The sequence below is a fragment of the Diceros bicornis genome, chromosome 17 (genome assembly GCF_020826845.1).
Source record: "Diceros bicornis minor isolate mBicDic1 chromosome 17, mDicBic1.mat.cur, whole genome shotgun sequence".
In the NCBI taxonomy this organism is placed as follows: Eukaryota; Metazoa; Chordata; class Mammalia; order Perissodactyla; family Rhinocerotidae; genus Diceros; species Diceros bicornis.
In genome coordinates, this window is record NC_080756.1 from 59,050,051 (window position 1) to 59,067,166 (window position 17,116).

The 17,116-nt window shown below is 41.3% G+C and overlaps 1 protein-coding gene across 5 annotated transcripts in view; it reads left to right on the top strand.

Moving 5' to 3' along the window:
- The window catches only part of CCDC77 (coiled-coil domain containing 77), a 44,750-nt gene that overhangs the window by 15,589 nt on the left and 12,045 nt on the right, over window positions 1-17,116 (top strand). For 4 of the 5 annotated variants that reach the window (XM_058559079.1, XM_058559078.1, XM_058559077.1 and 1 more), the window contains 3 exons: window positions 3,046-3,188; window positions 12,012-12,108; window positions 16,771-16,843. In XM_058559079.1, the coding sequence (XP_058415062.1) occupies window positions 3,046-3,188; window positions 12,012-12,108; window positions 16,771-16,843 (313 nt within the window). The remainder of the gene's footprint in view (window positions 1-3,045; window positions 3,189-12,011; window positions 12,109-16,770; window positions 16,844-17,116) is intronic. The other variant, XM_058559081.1, reaches the window with a different exon arrangement.

The window sequence follows — 17,116 nt, forward strand, 5'->3', positions numbered from 1 at the left end:
AGCAATAACTGTACTGCCTGCACATGACCCCCTGCTTACTCTTCTGCTGCGCTTGCATAGCAAACCCTGAGCCGTAACTCAATCCAGTTCTCTACCACCTATTCTCCTGGAGTGGGAGTTCTTAACCTTGGCATTATTGACATTTTGGGCTTGGTAATTCTTTGTTGTGAGGACTGTCCTGTGCATTGTAGACTGTTTAGCAACATCCTCGGCCTCTACTCACTAGATACCAGTAGCACACTGCCCCCTACTCCACCCCCAGTTGTGACCATCAAAAATGCCTGCAGACATTGCCAAATTTCTCTTGGGGGCATAAGCAAAATCGCCCCCAATTGAGAACCACTGTCCTAGGAATGTCACAAATTGTTGCAGAAATTCATAGTAAACAAATTCGTGTGTATCCTCAGTGATTACACAGCAGTTTTCTTCCCTATCTATAGTTGGTTCCCTCCCCTCCACATCTGTACCATACCTTCACTACTCTCTTCCACTACTCTCTGCAACGGCTTCTTAGCCCTCCTCTCTCATCAGGCGGTCTTGCTTCCTAGTTCACAGAGGAAATACCAGCTATCATGCGTAAACTCCCTTCCTGCCCATCCACACACAGTTACCTATATCTGTCTCTGTCTTTCTTCTTTCTTTCTTTTTTTTTTTTTTGTGAGGAAGATCGGCCCTGAGCTAACATCTGCCAATCCTCCGCTTTTTGCTGAGGAAGATTGGCCCTGGACTAGCATCCGTGCCCATCTTCCTCCACTTTATATAGGATGCCGCCACAGCATGGCTTGAGAAGCAGTGCATCGGTGCGCGCCTGGGATCCGAAGCCGGGTCACCAGCAGCAGAGCACGCTCACTTAACCGCTACGCCAGGGTGCCGGCCCCTCTATCTCTCTTCTTTCTTATTGCTTCAGGGAGAGGATGTCTCTGCCTATTCAAGCTGCATTGATCCAGCACTCCCTGTCCCCCATCCCTTTTTCCTCCTAAGAAACCATGCTTTATCATCTCTCTCCTCCTTGTGTTTTATTTTTAACCTTTTGCTTGACATTGGCTTTTTCTCCTCAGTATATGAACATACTTAAGTCTTTCCTAACTTAAAAGAAAAAACAAAAAAACACCCTTTTTTAGTTGTGCTTCCCTCTTTAGCTACTCTCATATACGTGGCTCCTTCTTTTCTCAACCACACTTCTAGCGTAGTTGACTTTATCACCCAGTCATTGACTCTTTGACTGCAGTTTGGTCTCTGTCCTCACTGTTCCACTAAAACTGCTCCTCCTGTGGTCTCCAATACCGGTTTGCCAAAATTTTCTCTGTGACAGTTGCAGTATTCATCACTATTGACCTCTCCTTTCTAAAAACTCTCTTCCTTTCTTGATTTCTGTGTCATTTTTCTTTCCCAGTTTCTATCTCACTTCTCTGACCAGTTCTTCTCAGTTTTCACTAACAGCTTCTCTTCCTTAGTCTTAAATGTCAAATTCTTCCAGATTCCACCATAAATGGTCTCATTTTATCCATGCATTATACTACTACATATGTGATGATGACATCCAAATAACTAAATGCTGACTGACTTTTCTCCTGAGCTCCACGTTAGTATGTCCATATCTGAACTAATGTCCTTTTTTCTACCCTACCCACACATACGCATATACCACTACCATTTCCCCTCTCTCCATTCCTCATCTCTTAACTTTTCCTTTATTCTGTGACTTAGTAAATGCTATCGTTGCCTGCAATTCTGCCCAGCCTCTACATTCAATCATTTGCTAAGTCCTGTTGGTTCTACTTCCTAAATAACCACTTGATCCATTCCAACAACTTCTTCACTCTTGCCACAACACTAGTTCAGACTCTCATTATATCTCCTGAACTATTACAGTGTCCTCCTTACCAGTATCCTGGCCTCCAGCCTCATAGCTCTCCAATCTGCCTCCCACTTTTCACCCCAGTAATACTGAAATATTTGTAGTTGTCCGAACATTTAAGGCTCTCTGATGGTTCTGTATTTACTACTCTTTCCTGAGAGTGCCCCCGCTCTGCTTATCTCTAGCAGTCTTCATCCTTTAAGGTTCAGCTTTTTGGTGGTGTTCTCTGACTTCCCAGAAAGGCTTCCACGATTTTATTCCTGCTGCACTTCCCCCTCTGCCACTTACCATGCGTGCTCCTCCATGAAATAATTATTTTATTTTAATTGTTTGCATGTCTGTCTCCCCACAAAATTCCTCAGCTCTGTAGGCAGGAATCATACCTTTTCATCTGTGTTTCCCAACTTTCATAATGCTTATTACATAGAAAGTATTAAAAAGAAAGTGTGAGGGCCGGCCCCGTGGCTTAGCGGTTAAGTGCGCACGCTCCGCTGCTGGCAGCCCGGGTTCAGATCCCGGGCGCGCACCGACGCACCGCTTCTCCGGCCATGCTGAGGCCGCGTCCCACATACAGCAACTAGAAGGATGTGCAGCTATGACTTACAACTATCTACTGGGGCTTTGGGGGAAAAAATAAATAAATAAATAAAAAGTTTAAAAAAAAAAAAAGTGTGAGTTGGGGCCGGCCCAGTGGCACAAGTGGTTAAGTGCGCGTGCTCCACTTTGGCGGCCTGAGTTTCACAGGTTCCGGTCCCGCGTGCGCACCGACACACCGCTTGTCAAGCCATGCTGTGGCGGCGTCCCATATAAAGTAGAGGAAGATGGGCACAGATGTTAGCTCAGGGCCAATCTTCTTCAAGAAAAAAGGGGAGGATTGGCATCGGAAGTTAGCTCAGGGCTAGTCCTCCTCACAAAAAAAAAAAGTGAGTAGAGCGGGTGAATCATGGCGTTCTAGGTTCTCCAGTCTGTAAAGGAAGATGTGAGAGCTTTGACATTGTATGTAAACATCACACACACCCTGTAGCTTTTAAACTCAAGTCTATACACAACCTGTTGTTGTCATCTGAATTCTGTATTGGTGAAACCATTCACTTTGTGATATTTCTGCATGAACTGACTCCACCATATCCAATAAGAGATACGCCTATGAAGCCCCAATATCTTTTCAACTACTTTTTTCTTTCCAGCATAAACTAGAATGGGATTTGCAGCAGAGGGAGGAGGAGATTGCTGAATTGCAGAAAGCTCTAAGTGATATGCAGGTCTGCCTCTTCCAGGAGCGGGAACATGTTCTACGTCTTTACTCAGAAAATGACCGGCTGAGAATCAGGTACCAAGTAGGGGGAGGGAAATTGTGGAGTTATAGTTCTAAGTTACACCAAACAAGATAAATTTCTCTATGGGCATTCTCTTAGGTTGTATTCCCCAGGAAACAGACTCTGAGATGGAGATTTGCCTTCGGGGTGGTTAGTAGGGAGGCTCTCAGGAATAATATCTGTGAGCACATTTCAGCAGAGGGAGAATTTGAACTGTGATGCAGTGGTAACAGAGGCCTTAGCCAACCCCACAGGGAGCTCTGGGGCTGGGAGAGCCTTTCAGAGGCAAAGGAGTCAGACTTTTGTGCCCATGCAATGATCAGTCATTGGATTTAGGCTGCCGCCTGGGAGGGGGTGTAAACTTGGGAGAGGCAGCCCCCTTCAGCCGAGGGCAGTTCCTGGAGAAGGGCCCAGCTCCTGGGGGATGGGTGTCTTGGTCCCGAAGGCGGCATCTGAGCAGTGTTCCACAGCATCCACTACAGTACACTTCTTCTGGTTTTTTTTTTTTTTAAATTGTGGTAAAATATACTTAACATAAAATTTACCATTTTAGTCATTTTTAAGTGTATAGTTCAGTGGTGTTAAATACATTCACATTATTTTGCACCCATACCACTATCCATCTCCAGAACTTTTTCATCATCCCGTACAGAAACCTGTATCCATAAATAATAACTCCTCATTCACCCCTCCTCCTAGCCCCTAGTAACCACTGTTCTACTTGCTGTCTCTATGTATTTGACTATTCTAGGTACCTCCTATAAATGGAATCAAAGTATTTGTCCTTTTGTGTCTAGCTTTTTTTCACTTAGCATAATGTTTTCAAGGTTTATCCGTGTTGTAGCGTGTATCAAAATTTCATCCCTTTTTAAAGCTAAATCATATTCTACTGTATGTATATACCACATTTTGTTGATGAATGGATGAATGGATAAATTCATCCATTGATGGACGTTTGAGTTGTTTCTACCTTCTCACTATTGTGAAGAACATTGCTATGAACGCTGGTCTACGAAAAGCTTTTCAAGTCCCTGTTTTCAGTTCTTTTGTGTATATACCTGGAAGTGGAATTGCTGTATCAAATGTTAATTCTTTTTTTGTGTGTGTGTGAGGAAGATCAGCCCTGAGCTAACATCCATGGTAATCCTCCTCTTTTTGCTGAGGAAGACTGGCTCTGAGCTAACATCTGTTGCCAATCCTCCTCCTTTTCTCCCCCAAAGCTGCAGTAGATAGTTTTATGTCATAGTTGCACATCCTTCTAGTTGCTGTATGTGGGACGCAGCCTCAGCATGGCCGGAGAAGCGGTGCGTCGGTGCCTGCCTGGGATCCGAACCCTGGCCGCCGGTAGCGGAGCACGCGCAGTTAACCGCTAAGCCACGGGGCCGGGCCCTCAGATGTTAATTCTATGTTTAATTTTTTGGGGAGGAACCACCATACTGTTTTCCACAGTGGCTGCACCATTTTACATTCCCACTAGAAATGCACAAGGGTTTTAGTTTCTTCACATGCACACCAACACTTGTTTTCTTTTTTTTTTTTTTAATTTTTTTAACATTGGCCATCCTAATAGATGTGAAGTGGTATCTCGTTGTTTTGATTTCCATTGCCCATTAGTGATGTTTAGCATTTTTTCATGTGCTTATTGGTCATTTATGTATCTTCTTTAGAGAAATGTCTATTTAAGTCCTTTGCCCATTTTAAAATTGGGTTTTTTGTTTTTTGTTATTGTTTAGTTTTAGGAGTTCTTTAAATATTCTGGATATTAATCTCTTTTCAGATAAGTGATTTGTAAATGTTTTCTCCCATTCTGAGGATTGCCACCTTATTGATAGTGTCCTTTGATGCACAAAAGTTTTCATTTTCATGAAGTCCAATTTGTATATTTTTTCTTTGGTTCCTTTTGCTTTTGGTGTCGTATTCAAGAAATCATTGCCAAATCCAATATCACTATGTTTTCTTCTAAGAATTTTATGGTTTTAGCTCCTACATTTAGGGCTTTGGTTCATTTTGAGTTAATTTTTATATATGATGTTAGGAAGGATCCAACTTCATTCTTTTGCATGTGGAGATCTGGTTTTCCTAGCACCATTTGTTGAAAAGACTGTCATTTCCCTATTTAAAGTCAAAAATCACGGGTAGGCCCCGTGGCTTAGCGGTTAAGTGCGTGCGCTCCGCTACTGGCGGCCTGGGTTCGGATCCCGGGTGTGCGCTAACACACCGCTTCTCTGGCCATGCTGAGGCCGCGTCCCACATACAGCAACTAGAAGGATGTGCAACTATGACATACAACTATCTGCTGGGGCTTTGGGAAAAAAAAAAAGGAGGAGGATTGGCAATAGATGTTAGCTCAGAGCCGGTCTTCCTCAGCAAAAAGAGGAAGATTAGCATGGATGTTAGCTCAGGGCTGATCTTCCTCACAAAAAAACAAAAAATCACAAATCATTTGACCATATATGTGGGACTTATTTCTGGGCTCTCCTATTCCATAGGTCCATATGTCTTCATTATGTCAGTACCTCACTGTTTTGATTACTGTAGCTTTGTAGTAAGTTTTGAAATCAAGAAGTGAGTCCTCCAACTTTGTTCTTTTTCAAGATCCTTTTGACTGTTTGGAGTCCCCTGAGATTCTATATGAATTTTAGGATGGATTTTTCTATTTCTGCAAAAAATGTCGTTGAGGTTTTAATAGGAATTGCACTGAATCTGTAGATTGCTTTGGGTAATATTGACATCTTAGGGGGCCGGCTCCGTGGCTTAGCGGTTAAGTGCGTGCGCTCCACTGCTGGCGGCCTGGGTTCGGATCCCGGGCATGCACCGACTCACCGCTTGTCCAGCCATGCTGAGGCCGCATCCCACATACAGCAACTGGAAGGATGTGCAACTACGACATACAACTATTTACTGGGGCTTTGGAGAGAAAAAAAAAAAAAAGGAGGATTGGCAATAGATGTTAGCTCAGAGCCGGTCTTCCTCAGCAAAAAGTGGAGGACTGGCATGGATGTTAGCTCAGGGCTGATCATCCTCACAAAAAAACAAAAAATTTGACATCTTAGTATCAAGTCTTCCAATTCATGGACATGGGCTGTCTTTCCATTTATTTACGTGTTCTTTAATTTCTTTCACCGATGTTTTCAGTGTACAAGTCTTTGACTTCCTTGGTTAGATTAATTCCTAAGTATTTTATTCTTTTTGATGCTATTGTAAATTGAATTCTTTTCTTAATTTCATTTTCGAATTTTTCGTTTTCGAATTGTTCATTGTTAAAGTATAAAAATGCAACTGATTTGCACGTTGAATTTGTGTTCTGCTACTTTGCTGAATTCACTTATCCGTTCTAACAACAGTTTCTTTTTTTTTCTTTTCTGTGAAACCCTTAAGGTTTTCTACATATAAGATCATGTCATCTGTGAACAAAAATAATTTTACTTCTTCCTTTCCAATTAGAATGTCTTTTCTTTGTTTTCTTTCCTACTTGCTTTGGCTAGGACTTCCAATACTGTGTTAAATAGAAGTTGTGAAAGTGGGCATCCTTGTCTTGTTCTTGATCTTAGAGGAAAACTTTCTTTTTTTTTTGTGAGGAGGACTAGCCCTGAGCTAACATCCAATGCCAATCCTCTCCTTTTTTCTTGAGGAAGAGTGGCCCTGAGCTAACATCTGTGCCCATCTTCCTCTGCTCTACATGGGACGCCACCACAGCATGGCTTAACAAGCAGTGAGTCAGTACGTGCCCGGGATCCAAACCTGCGAACCCCAGGCCTTCGAAGTGGAGCATGTGCACTTAACCGCTTGCGCCACCGGGCCGTCCCCTAGCGGAAAACTCAGTCTTCCTCCACTGATCATAATGTTAGCTGTGGGTTTTTCATACATAGCTTTTATTATGTGGAGGTTGTTTTCTTTTATTCCTAGTTTGTTGAGTGTTTTTATCATAAAAGGGTGTTGACATGATTTTATGTTGACACAAAATGTCAAGTGTGTTTTCTGTATCAATGGATGATCCTGTGTTTTTTTCCTTCATTCTGTTAATGTAGTGTATTACATTGATCGATTTTCATATGTTAAACCATACTTGTATTCCAGGAATAAATTCCATTGTGGTATGTAATCCTTTTAATACGCTGCTGCATTTGGTTTGCTAGTATTTTGTTGAGGACATTTGCATCAGTGTTCATAAGGGATACTGATCTGTAGTAGTTTTCTTGTAGTATCTTTGTCTGACTTTGGTTTCAGGTCAGTGCCAGCCTCATAGAATGAGTTAGGAAGTGTTGCCTCCTCAATTTTTGGAAAAGTTTGAGAGTGATTGGTATTAGTCCTTGCAAAGGATTCTTGGACCCTGTTCCAATGTCTGTGTGTATGGAGGCTTCCCCACACCAACAGGCAATTCTCGGATGCCAGCAGGGTGTCTGGAAATTCAACTCAATTCTGACACTATCTACCCAGAGATAGAATCAGATTCCACCAGTAAGCGGCTCAGTCCCATAAGACCACTGTCCGCTTCAGATGCCAGTTGCAAGCCCAGGTTGTTACCGGTGCTTCTGACCAACTGGCTACAAACTGGAGGTTCCAATGACCCCCCTCCAACTCAGGATGTCAATCACAAGTTCAGGTTGTTATCTGTACTTCTGACCAACTGGCTGTAAATCAGAGGTTCCCATTACCCCCTCCATGAGTTTTAATTAATTTGCTAGAATGGCTCACAGAACTCAAGAAAACCTGTTTACTCAACTAGATTACCGATTTATTACAAAGGATATGAATCAACAGTCAGATGAAGAGCTTCATAGGGGAAGGTCCTTAATAAGCTCCTGTCCTTGAGGTGCTTGGAGCCTAGTGAGGTGGCACATGGAAGCATTCTGGTTCCGCAGCAAGGAAGCTCTCCGAAAGGAAAGGGAGGGCTGAGGAGCTGTCCTTTGGAGTTTTTATGGAGGCTACCTTGTGTAGTCATGATTGATTAAGTCATTGGCCATTGGCAATTGATTTGACCTCAAGCCTTTCACCCCTCCCTGGAGGCTGAGGGAGTGGGACTAAAAGTTCCAACCCTCTAATCACGTGGTTTGCTCCATTGGCAGTCGGCCCCATCCTTAGGTGCTTTCCAAAAGTCACCTCACTAACATAACAAAAGACGCATTTATCACTCTCAACACTGAGGAAATTCCAAGGGTTTTGGGACCTGTGAGCTACAGACTGTGGACAAAGACCAAATATATATTACAAATATATTTTGGTAATCTGAATGACCAAATATATATTTCCTATAAATCACAGTGTCACAGTCGTTCTCTAAATGTTAGGTTGAATTCACCAGTGAAGCCATCAGGTCCAGGGTTTTTCTTTGTCAGGACATTTTTGATTACTGATTTGATGGGGTTCAGGGCAGGCTGGCCCAAGATGTGCCACTCTGGTATGCGGATTATTTTGAGCTGAAGACAATAAAGGCTCAGAAGACTCAGAAAGAAGCTTTGACCTCCCCTCCCCCGCCCCCAATAACTGCCTAAAAGAATTTAAGATAGAATACCTGTCCCCAGGACAGGCCGTCACCATAGATAACTCTGGGTATGGATAGACTGAAAGGGTCCTTGCTAAGCCTATTCTTATCAAAGCTCTGAAAACCAAGTAAAAGTAGAAGTTATCTTTTTGTAAGAGAATTAGATTTATAAGGGAAATCTCCATTTGTAAAGATATCTCCCTCTCTGTACCAGGAAGAAGGTGAGATGACCTTATCTCTAGAAACTCTTATCAGTGCGGAAGGCAAGGACTTAAATCTGCATATTAACCTTACTCTTGTTTACTGTGCTTTTCCGGTAATCTCCCATAACTGACTCCTCCCACCCCCAACATCCTCCTTTGTCTTTAGCTGAAGATAGTATTTAAGATGAGAACCTCTGCCATTTTGTTGAGTTACCCAGCTTTTCCTGGGTCTCTCCCGTGTATGCATGTTCTAAAGCTTTGTTTGATTTTCTCCTGCTGTTCCATCTTATATTAATTTCATTTGTAGCTCAGCCAGAAAGGACCCAGAGTGGGTAGAGGATAGTCTTCCTCCCCTACAGATTCAATCTCCTTAATAGTTTCAGCCTTGACCTAATGCAGAACTTCTTTTCAACTCTGGGCCACACTGAAAGCTCACCTTCCATGGCACTTGATATATGGGTCAGAGCAGTATTCCAAAGTATGGAATATGTTGTCTCTAGAACCTGAAGAGTCCTGTCGACACAAAATAACCAATAACCATTCCATAGATAAGAGAAATAAAATGAGTTTTATTTGAGCCAGAGTGAGGATTATAAACTAGAAAGGCCTTAGAAAGCGTTTGTTCCAGAGAAGCATGGTTTTCAGTATGGTCTTATATGTTTTTAGAACAAAGAACATTAAACACACCCAGGATATATTTTCATAAAAGTTTCAAAGAGGTATTTAGTTGCAAATTAGTAGGTCAACGTGACCCTCATGTTGGGAAAGGAACTAATCGGGGGGTTACCAATAGAGTGTTACCAATAGGGCATGAGAGAGGAAGTATGCATTCTTATCTTAAGTGAGTGCAATTTTCTTTTTTAATTTTTTTCTGAGGAAGATTCACTCTTTGCTAACATCTTGTTGCCAATCTTTCTGGGTTTTTTTGGCTTGAGGAAGTTAGCCCTGAGTTCATGTCTCTGCCAGTCTTCCTCCACTTTACGTTGGTTGCCATCACAGCATGGATTGATGAGTGGCATAGGTCTGTGCCCAGGGTCTGAACCCGTGAACCCAGGCCACTGAGGCAGAGGGCGCAGAACTTAAACCACTCAGCCATGCGGCTGGCCCCAAGAGAGTGCATTCTTTAATAGTTAAGCAGATGTACAATGTATGTTTGATAGGCCATAAGTCAGGCTTTTGAGTGCAAGCGGAATCAGTTTTGAACCCAAATAGTTACCCCATATACCTCAATATGTTAAAATCTCTTGTCAGTCCTTCCTGGCATTATGCTTCCTTCTTGGTGGTGATAGGTGTGAGATGCAATAATTTGTCCTTTCCTTTGAAAGAAATGTCCTGGCATGCCTAGATCGGACCCCTAAAGCTTCACTGAGTGCTCTCAACCCTCTGGAACACATGTATCTTACCAAGGGTTCTAATGCACTTGCCATTTCTTGTCTATCTAATCTGATTTAATATGATATCATCAATAGTGAACTAATGTGATCTGTGGAATGGCCAGATCCAGGTCCCTTTGGACTGATTTGATAAAGAGCAGAACATGGTTCTAAGGAAAGACTATAAAAGTATACTGTTATTCACGCCACATGAATGAAAACTGCTTCTGATCCTGTTAGGAATGGAAAGGAATACATTTGCTTAATCAATATCCACATACCTTCTACCTAAGACCAAGTTAATCTGCTCTAGCAAAAATAGATCTGGCACAGTGACTGAAATTGGGACCTACTGGGGACTCACTGTTATCTTTCTGGTTTTACATAGATCATACTTGTGAATTAAATGGAGATTTGATGGAGACATCCACCCGTACATCCTTTAGATCTTTTTTTATCATCTTGGCTAGGATGAGGAGCAGTTTCAGAGGGTTCCACTTGCCTTAACCCAGAAGCCAAGAAGCCAGTTGGTGGTTTTGCCAACTACCGAATATGTCCACTCCAATTATACATTTGGAGATGGAGGAAATGACCATTGATTGCGTCTTGATCCAGTGGACCCACTGTGAGCTGGACCTGGACCAAAATTCCCTTTATTACATGGTTCCCATGTGCCCCAGTACTATGATAAAGCTTCAGGTCACCAGGGATCACTGTCAACTCAGACCCTGTATCCAGCAATCCTTTTCCTCAGTGTACAATTACTTGAATAAATAGCCATAGGCCCTTTGGAGAAGGCCTGGGGGAGTCATTACTGTGTACATTTGTTGTGGCGTCGCTAGGTCTTATCTCCTGGGAGACCTAGCTTCTCCTTCAGGTAGTAGTCTCTGGGTTTTAAAACTGGCAGAGGTGTGGAAAATGCGCCAGAGATTGTGATTTTGTATAGGGCACAGCCCTCAGCCTTTCTCCATCTTTGATTTATTTTGTTTAAGCTATACTGCCTTGACCACCTCTCTGTCTTACTCCTAAGAGCACTATGCTCTATCAACCATCTCCATATGACGGGCTCTGAAATCTCATTTTAGAGTTTGCTTTCTTGGTCCATTTCTAATATCAACTGTCTTAGATTGGGTTCCCTGGAAAACAGACTGCAGTGGAGACTTGTTTGCAGGACGTTTTTGGGGAGTGCTCTGAGGAATAACCATTACCTGTGAGGGAATAAGGAAAGTCTGATTGGGCAAAACTTGAACTTCACTTCAGTTAGAACAGGCCTCAGTCAATGCCACATGGTGCCTTGAAGCTGGGATGGCCCTTCAGAAAGATCCTGAATTGACACAAGGAGATTGGGCTTTTGTACCCCCTCATTCGCAGGCACTGGGTACAGGCTGTCACTTGGGCACGCAGGTGGGTGAGGCAGTTCACCTTGACTGAGGGCAATTCTGGAGAGAGATTCAGCTGTGAGCCATTAGCCTGCAACATTGCTGGCAGTTGGGGGAATGAACCCATCGGTCCTGAAGAGGAGAATCTGAACAGTGTACCCTAGTACCCACCTATAGTTCTTTTCTAGAACCAAAGAAGAAATTGTTTGCTGGCCCCTTCTCTCTGAATTCCTGATGTAAATACCTGATGTTTTAAAAATTAGAGCTAAGGTCTAGTTATTCAATTTTAATTTGAGGTTACCATTGTTTTAAAAATAACTAAGTCACAAGAGAGATGCTTTAAACAGAAAAATTTGCTTATCTGGACACAATGTGTGCTTACTCTCTACGAGAATTGCAGGGAGCTAGAAGACAAGAAGAAGATTCAGAATCTCTTGGCTCTTGTGGGAACAGACACTGGAGAAGTGACCTATTTCTATAAGGAGCCTCCCAACAAAGTAAGTAATCTTTGGTATAGTGTGGTAAGCATGGCTTTTACAAAATACAGGCTAGGGTCCCTAGAGCAATTTTGGTACTTGCTGAAGAAGATAGAAGGAGAATTAGCTATCATAGTCCCATGTTTACCTAAGTTTTCAAAGCATTTTCTAGAATTACAAGGAGCTTTCTGGTTTTATTCTTTTTCTTCAAAAACTTTGGGAAGTGGCATTGTTTACCTCATTTCACCATTTGGAAACCTAAAGCACAGAGGAATAGATGTTTTCGATGAGATTAGAGAGGAAAGCAGGAGGAGACTTGTGTGGGAGCAAGTTTCAATACTCAAGTCTCTTTTTTAATCTTTGTTTATACTGATTACAAAAGTAATGTGTGGTCTTCTTAACAAACAAGAAAAATCCCAAATAAGCAACCTTAAACTATGCCTAACAGAACTAGAAAAAGAAGAGCAAACAAAGCCCAAAGTCAGCAGAAGGAGAGAAATGATAAAAATTAGAGCAGAAATAAATGAAATTGAAACAAAAAAAAAAAATAGTAGAAAGGATCAATGAAACAAAGAGTTGGTTCTTTGGGAAGATAAACAAAATTGACAAACCTTAGCCAGGGTTCTCACTAAGAAAAAAGAGAGAAGGCTCAAATAAATAAAATTAGAAATGAAAGGGAGAAGTTACAATGGATACCAGAGAAATGCAAAGGATTATAAGAGAATACTATGGAAAACTATATGCCAACAAGTTGGACAATCTAGAAGAAATGGATAAATTCTTAGACTCATACAAGCTCCCAAAACTGAACCAAGAAGAAATAGAGAATCTGAATAGACCAATCAAATAAAGAGATTGAAACAGTAATTAAAAACCTCCTGGGGCCAGCCCCATGGCGTAGCGGTTAAGTGCGCGCGCTCCGCTGCTGGCGGCCCGGGGTCAGATCCCAGGCACACACCAATGCACTGCTTGTCAGGCCGTGCTGTGGTGGCATCCCATATAAAGTAGAGGAAGATGGGCATGGATGTTAGCCCAGGGTCAGTCTTCCTCAGCAAAAAGAGGAAGATTGGCATGAATATTAGCTCACAGCTGATCTCCTCACAAAAAAAAAAAAACCTCCCCAAAAATAAAAGTCCAGAACCAGATGGCTTCTCCGGAGAATTTTACCAAACATTCGAAGAAGATTTAATACCTATCCTTCTCAAACTATTCCAAAAAATAGAGGAAGATGGAACACTTGCTAACACATTCTGTGAGGCCAACATCACCCGGGTACCAAAGCCAGAAAAGGACAATACAAAGAAGGAAGACTACAGACCAACATCGCTGTTCAACATAGATGCAAAAATCGTCAACAAAATATTGGCAAACAGAATACAGCAATATGTTAAAAACATACACCATGACCAAGTGGGATTTATACCAGGGACACAGGGATGGTTCAACATCCGCAAATTGATCAACGTGATACACCACATCAACAAAACAAGGAATAAAAACCACATGATCATCTCAATAGATGCAGAGAAGGCATTTGACAAGATCCAACATCCATTTATGATAAAAACTCTCAATAAAATGGGTATAGAAGGAAAGTACCTCGACATAATAAAGGCCATATATGAGAAACCCACAGCCAACATCATACTCAACAGGGAAAGTCTGAAAGCCATTCCTCTGAGAACGAGAACAAGACAAGGGTGGCCACTCTCACCACTCTTATTTAACATAGTACTGGAGGTTTTGACCAGAGCAATTAGGCAAGAAAAAGGAATAAAAGGAATCCAAATAGGCAACGAAGAAGTGAAACTTGCACAATTTGCAGATGACATGATTTTTATATACAAAACCCTAAAAAATCCATTGGAAAACTATTAGAAATAATCAACAACCACAGCAAAGTTGCAGGGTACAAAATCAACTTACAAAATCAGTTGCATTTCTGTATGCTAATAACAAACTAACAGAAAGAGAACTCAAAAAGGTAATTCCATGTAGGGGCCGGCCCCATGGCATATCAGTTAAATGTGCATGCTCCACTGCTGGCGGCCCAGGTTCAGATCCCGGGCACGCACCGACGCACTGCTTCTCAGGCCATGCTGTGGCGGCGTCCCACGTAAAGTGAAGGAAGATCGGCACGGATGTTAGTTCAGGGCCAGTCTTCCTCAGCAAAAAGAGGAGGATTGGCATGGATGTTAGCTCAGGGCTCATCTTCCTCACCAAGAAAAAGAAAAAAAAGATAATTCCATGTATAATGGCAACAAAAAGAATAAAATATCTAGGAATAAATCCAACCAAGGAAGTGAAAGACCTATACAATGAAAACTATAAGACATTATTGAAAGAAATTGATGATGACGCAAAGAAATGGAAAGATATCCCATGCACATGGATTGGAAGAATAGACATAGTTAAAATGTCTGTATTACCTAAAGCAATCTACAGATTTAATGCAAACCCAATCAGAATCCCAATGACATTCTTCACAGAAATAGAACAAAGAATACTAAAATTCATATGAGGCAACAAAAGACCCTGAATAGCTAAAGCAATCCTGAAAAAAAAAGAACAAAGCTGGAGGCATCATAATCCCTGACTTCAAAACGTACTACAAAGCAATAGTAATCAAAACAGCATAGTACTGGTACAAAAACAGATACACAGATCAATGGAACAGAACTGAAAGCCCAGAAATAAAACCACACATATCCGGACTGCTAATCTTCAGCAAAGGAGCTAAGAACATAGAAAGGAGAAAGGAAAGTCTCTGCAATAAATGGTGCTGGGAAAACTGGACAGTCACATGCAAAAGAATGAAAGTAGACCATCTGCTTTCACCATTCCCAAAAATTAACTCAAAACGGATCAAAGACCAGAAGCGGAGACCTGAAACTATAAAGCTCCTAGAAGAAAATAGAGGCAATACACTATTTGACATTGGTCATAAAGGAATCTTTTTGGATACCATGTCTACTTGGACAAGGGAAACTAAAGAAAAAATAAACAAGTGAGACTTCATCAGATTAAAGAGCTTCTACAAGGCAAATGAAACCAGGATCAAAATGAATAGAGAACCCACCAGCTGGGAGAAAATATTTGCAAATCATATATCTGACAAGGGGTTAATCTCCATAATATATAAAGTACTCACACAACTGAACAACAAAAAAACAAACAACCCGATCAAAAAATGGGCAGAGGAAATGAACAGACACTTCACCAAAGAAGACATACAGATGGTCAATAGGCACATGAAAAGATGTTCAACATCACTAATCATCAGGGAAATGCAAATCAAAACAACACTAAGGTATCACTATACCCCTTAGAATGCCTATAATCACCAAGACAAAAAACAACAAATGTTGGAGAGGTTGTGGAGGAATGGGCATCCTCATTTACTGCTGGTGGGAATGCAAACTGGTGCAGCCTCCATGGAAAACAGTATGGTGATTCCTCAAAAAATTGAAAATAGAACTACCCTATGAGCCAGCTATCCCACTACTTTGAATGTATCCAATGAACTTGAAATCAACAATGCAAAGAGGATTATGCATTCCTGTGTTCATTGCAGCATTATTCACTATAGCCAAGAAGTGGAAGTAGCCCAAGTGTCCCTCGACTGATGATCGGCTAAAGATGATGTGGTATATCTATACAATGGAGTACTATTGAGCCATAAAAAAGACAAAATTGTCCCATGTGCAGCAACATGGGTGGACCTGGAGAGTATATGTTAAGTGAAATAAACCAGAGAGAGAAAGACAAACACTGCGTGATTTCACTCATATATGGAATATAAACCAACACATGAACATAGAGAACTTTTTGGTGGTTACCAGGGGCAAGGGGGTTGGGGGGTAGGCACAAGGGGTGAAGGGAGGCATTTATATGGTGACTGACAAACAATAATGTACAACCAAAATTTCACAATGTTATAAACTATTAAGACATCAATAGGGCTGGCCCCGTGGCTTAGCGGTTAAGTGCGCACGCTCTGCTGCTGGTGGCCCGGGTTTGGATCCCAGGCGCGCACCGCCGCACCGCTTCTCCAGCCATGCTGAGGCTGCATCCCACATACAGCAACTAGAAGGATGTGCAACTGTGACATACAACTATCTACTGGGGCTTTGGGGGAAAAAAATAAATAAATAAAATTAAAAAAAAAAAAGATCAATAAAAAACAGTGTGGTCTTTATTAAAAACAAACACAGATTTCAGAAATCTATCATATAAAAGTGGCATCTCCCATAATTCTATACCCCAGAGATAAAGCTCTTTTTCCATTCATATAGAAATATTTCTGTGTGTATACTGTTTCCATTTTTTCACTTCTATAAACTGCCTCAGTTAGCATCTTTATACATATCTATATATGCATACTTTTGTGTCTCCATTACTTTTCTAAAGACCCTTGTCAAAGACCATTTTTTTTTTTTTAGCAAATATTGCTAAATAACACTGAAATTTTATTGGTTTTAGTTTGTATCATACCAACACTGGGTTTTATCCAATTTGTTACTTTGTCCACTTTGGTCTCTCATATGCATGACATCGTATATGATTATATCAATTTTGACCAATTTAATTTATGAATAGTATTTTCTCTGTAGAACTAAAGCTAAAAAGTGAAATATTATATTTATAAGAAGTCTACTTCTTTACCTTTTTTTGCTTCTTCAGGTCAGCGTTCTCCAAAAGACTATCCAGGCTGTAGATATATGTGAACAAAATGAATCGTCAACTTTCAGAGCAGGTACCAACCATATTATTATAAATTCTCGTTGCTGCAGAATTCGAAAGACGCACTGGAAATAATCAGAAATTTTTTTCTACTATACAGTGATATGGATGTTTTTTATGATGCCTCTAGTGGCCTAAGATCTTACTTTGCTTTTTTGGTGTTTTTTGTTGTTGTTGTTGAGAAACATTAGCCCTGAGCTAACAACGTCTATTGCCAATCCCTTTCTTTTCTTGAGGAAGATTGGCCCTGGGCTAACTTCTGTGCCCATCTTCCTGTACTCTATAT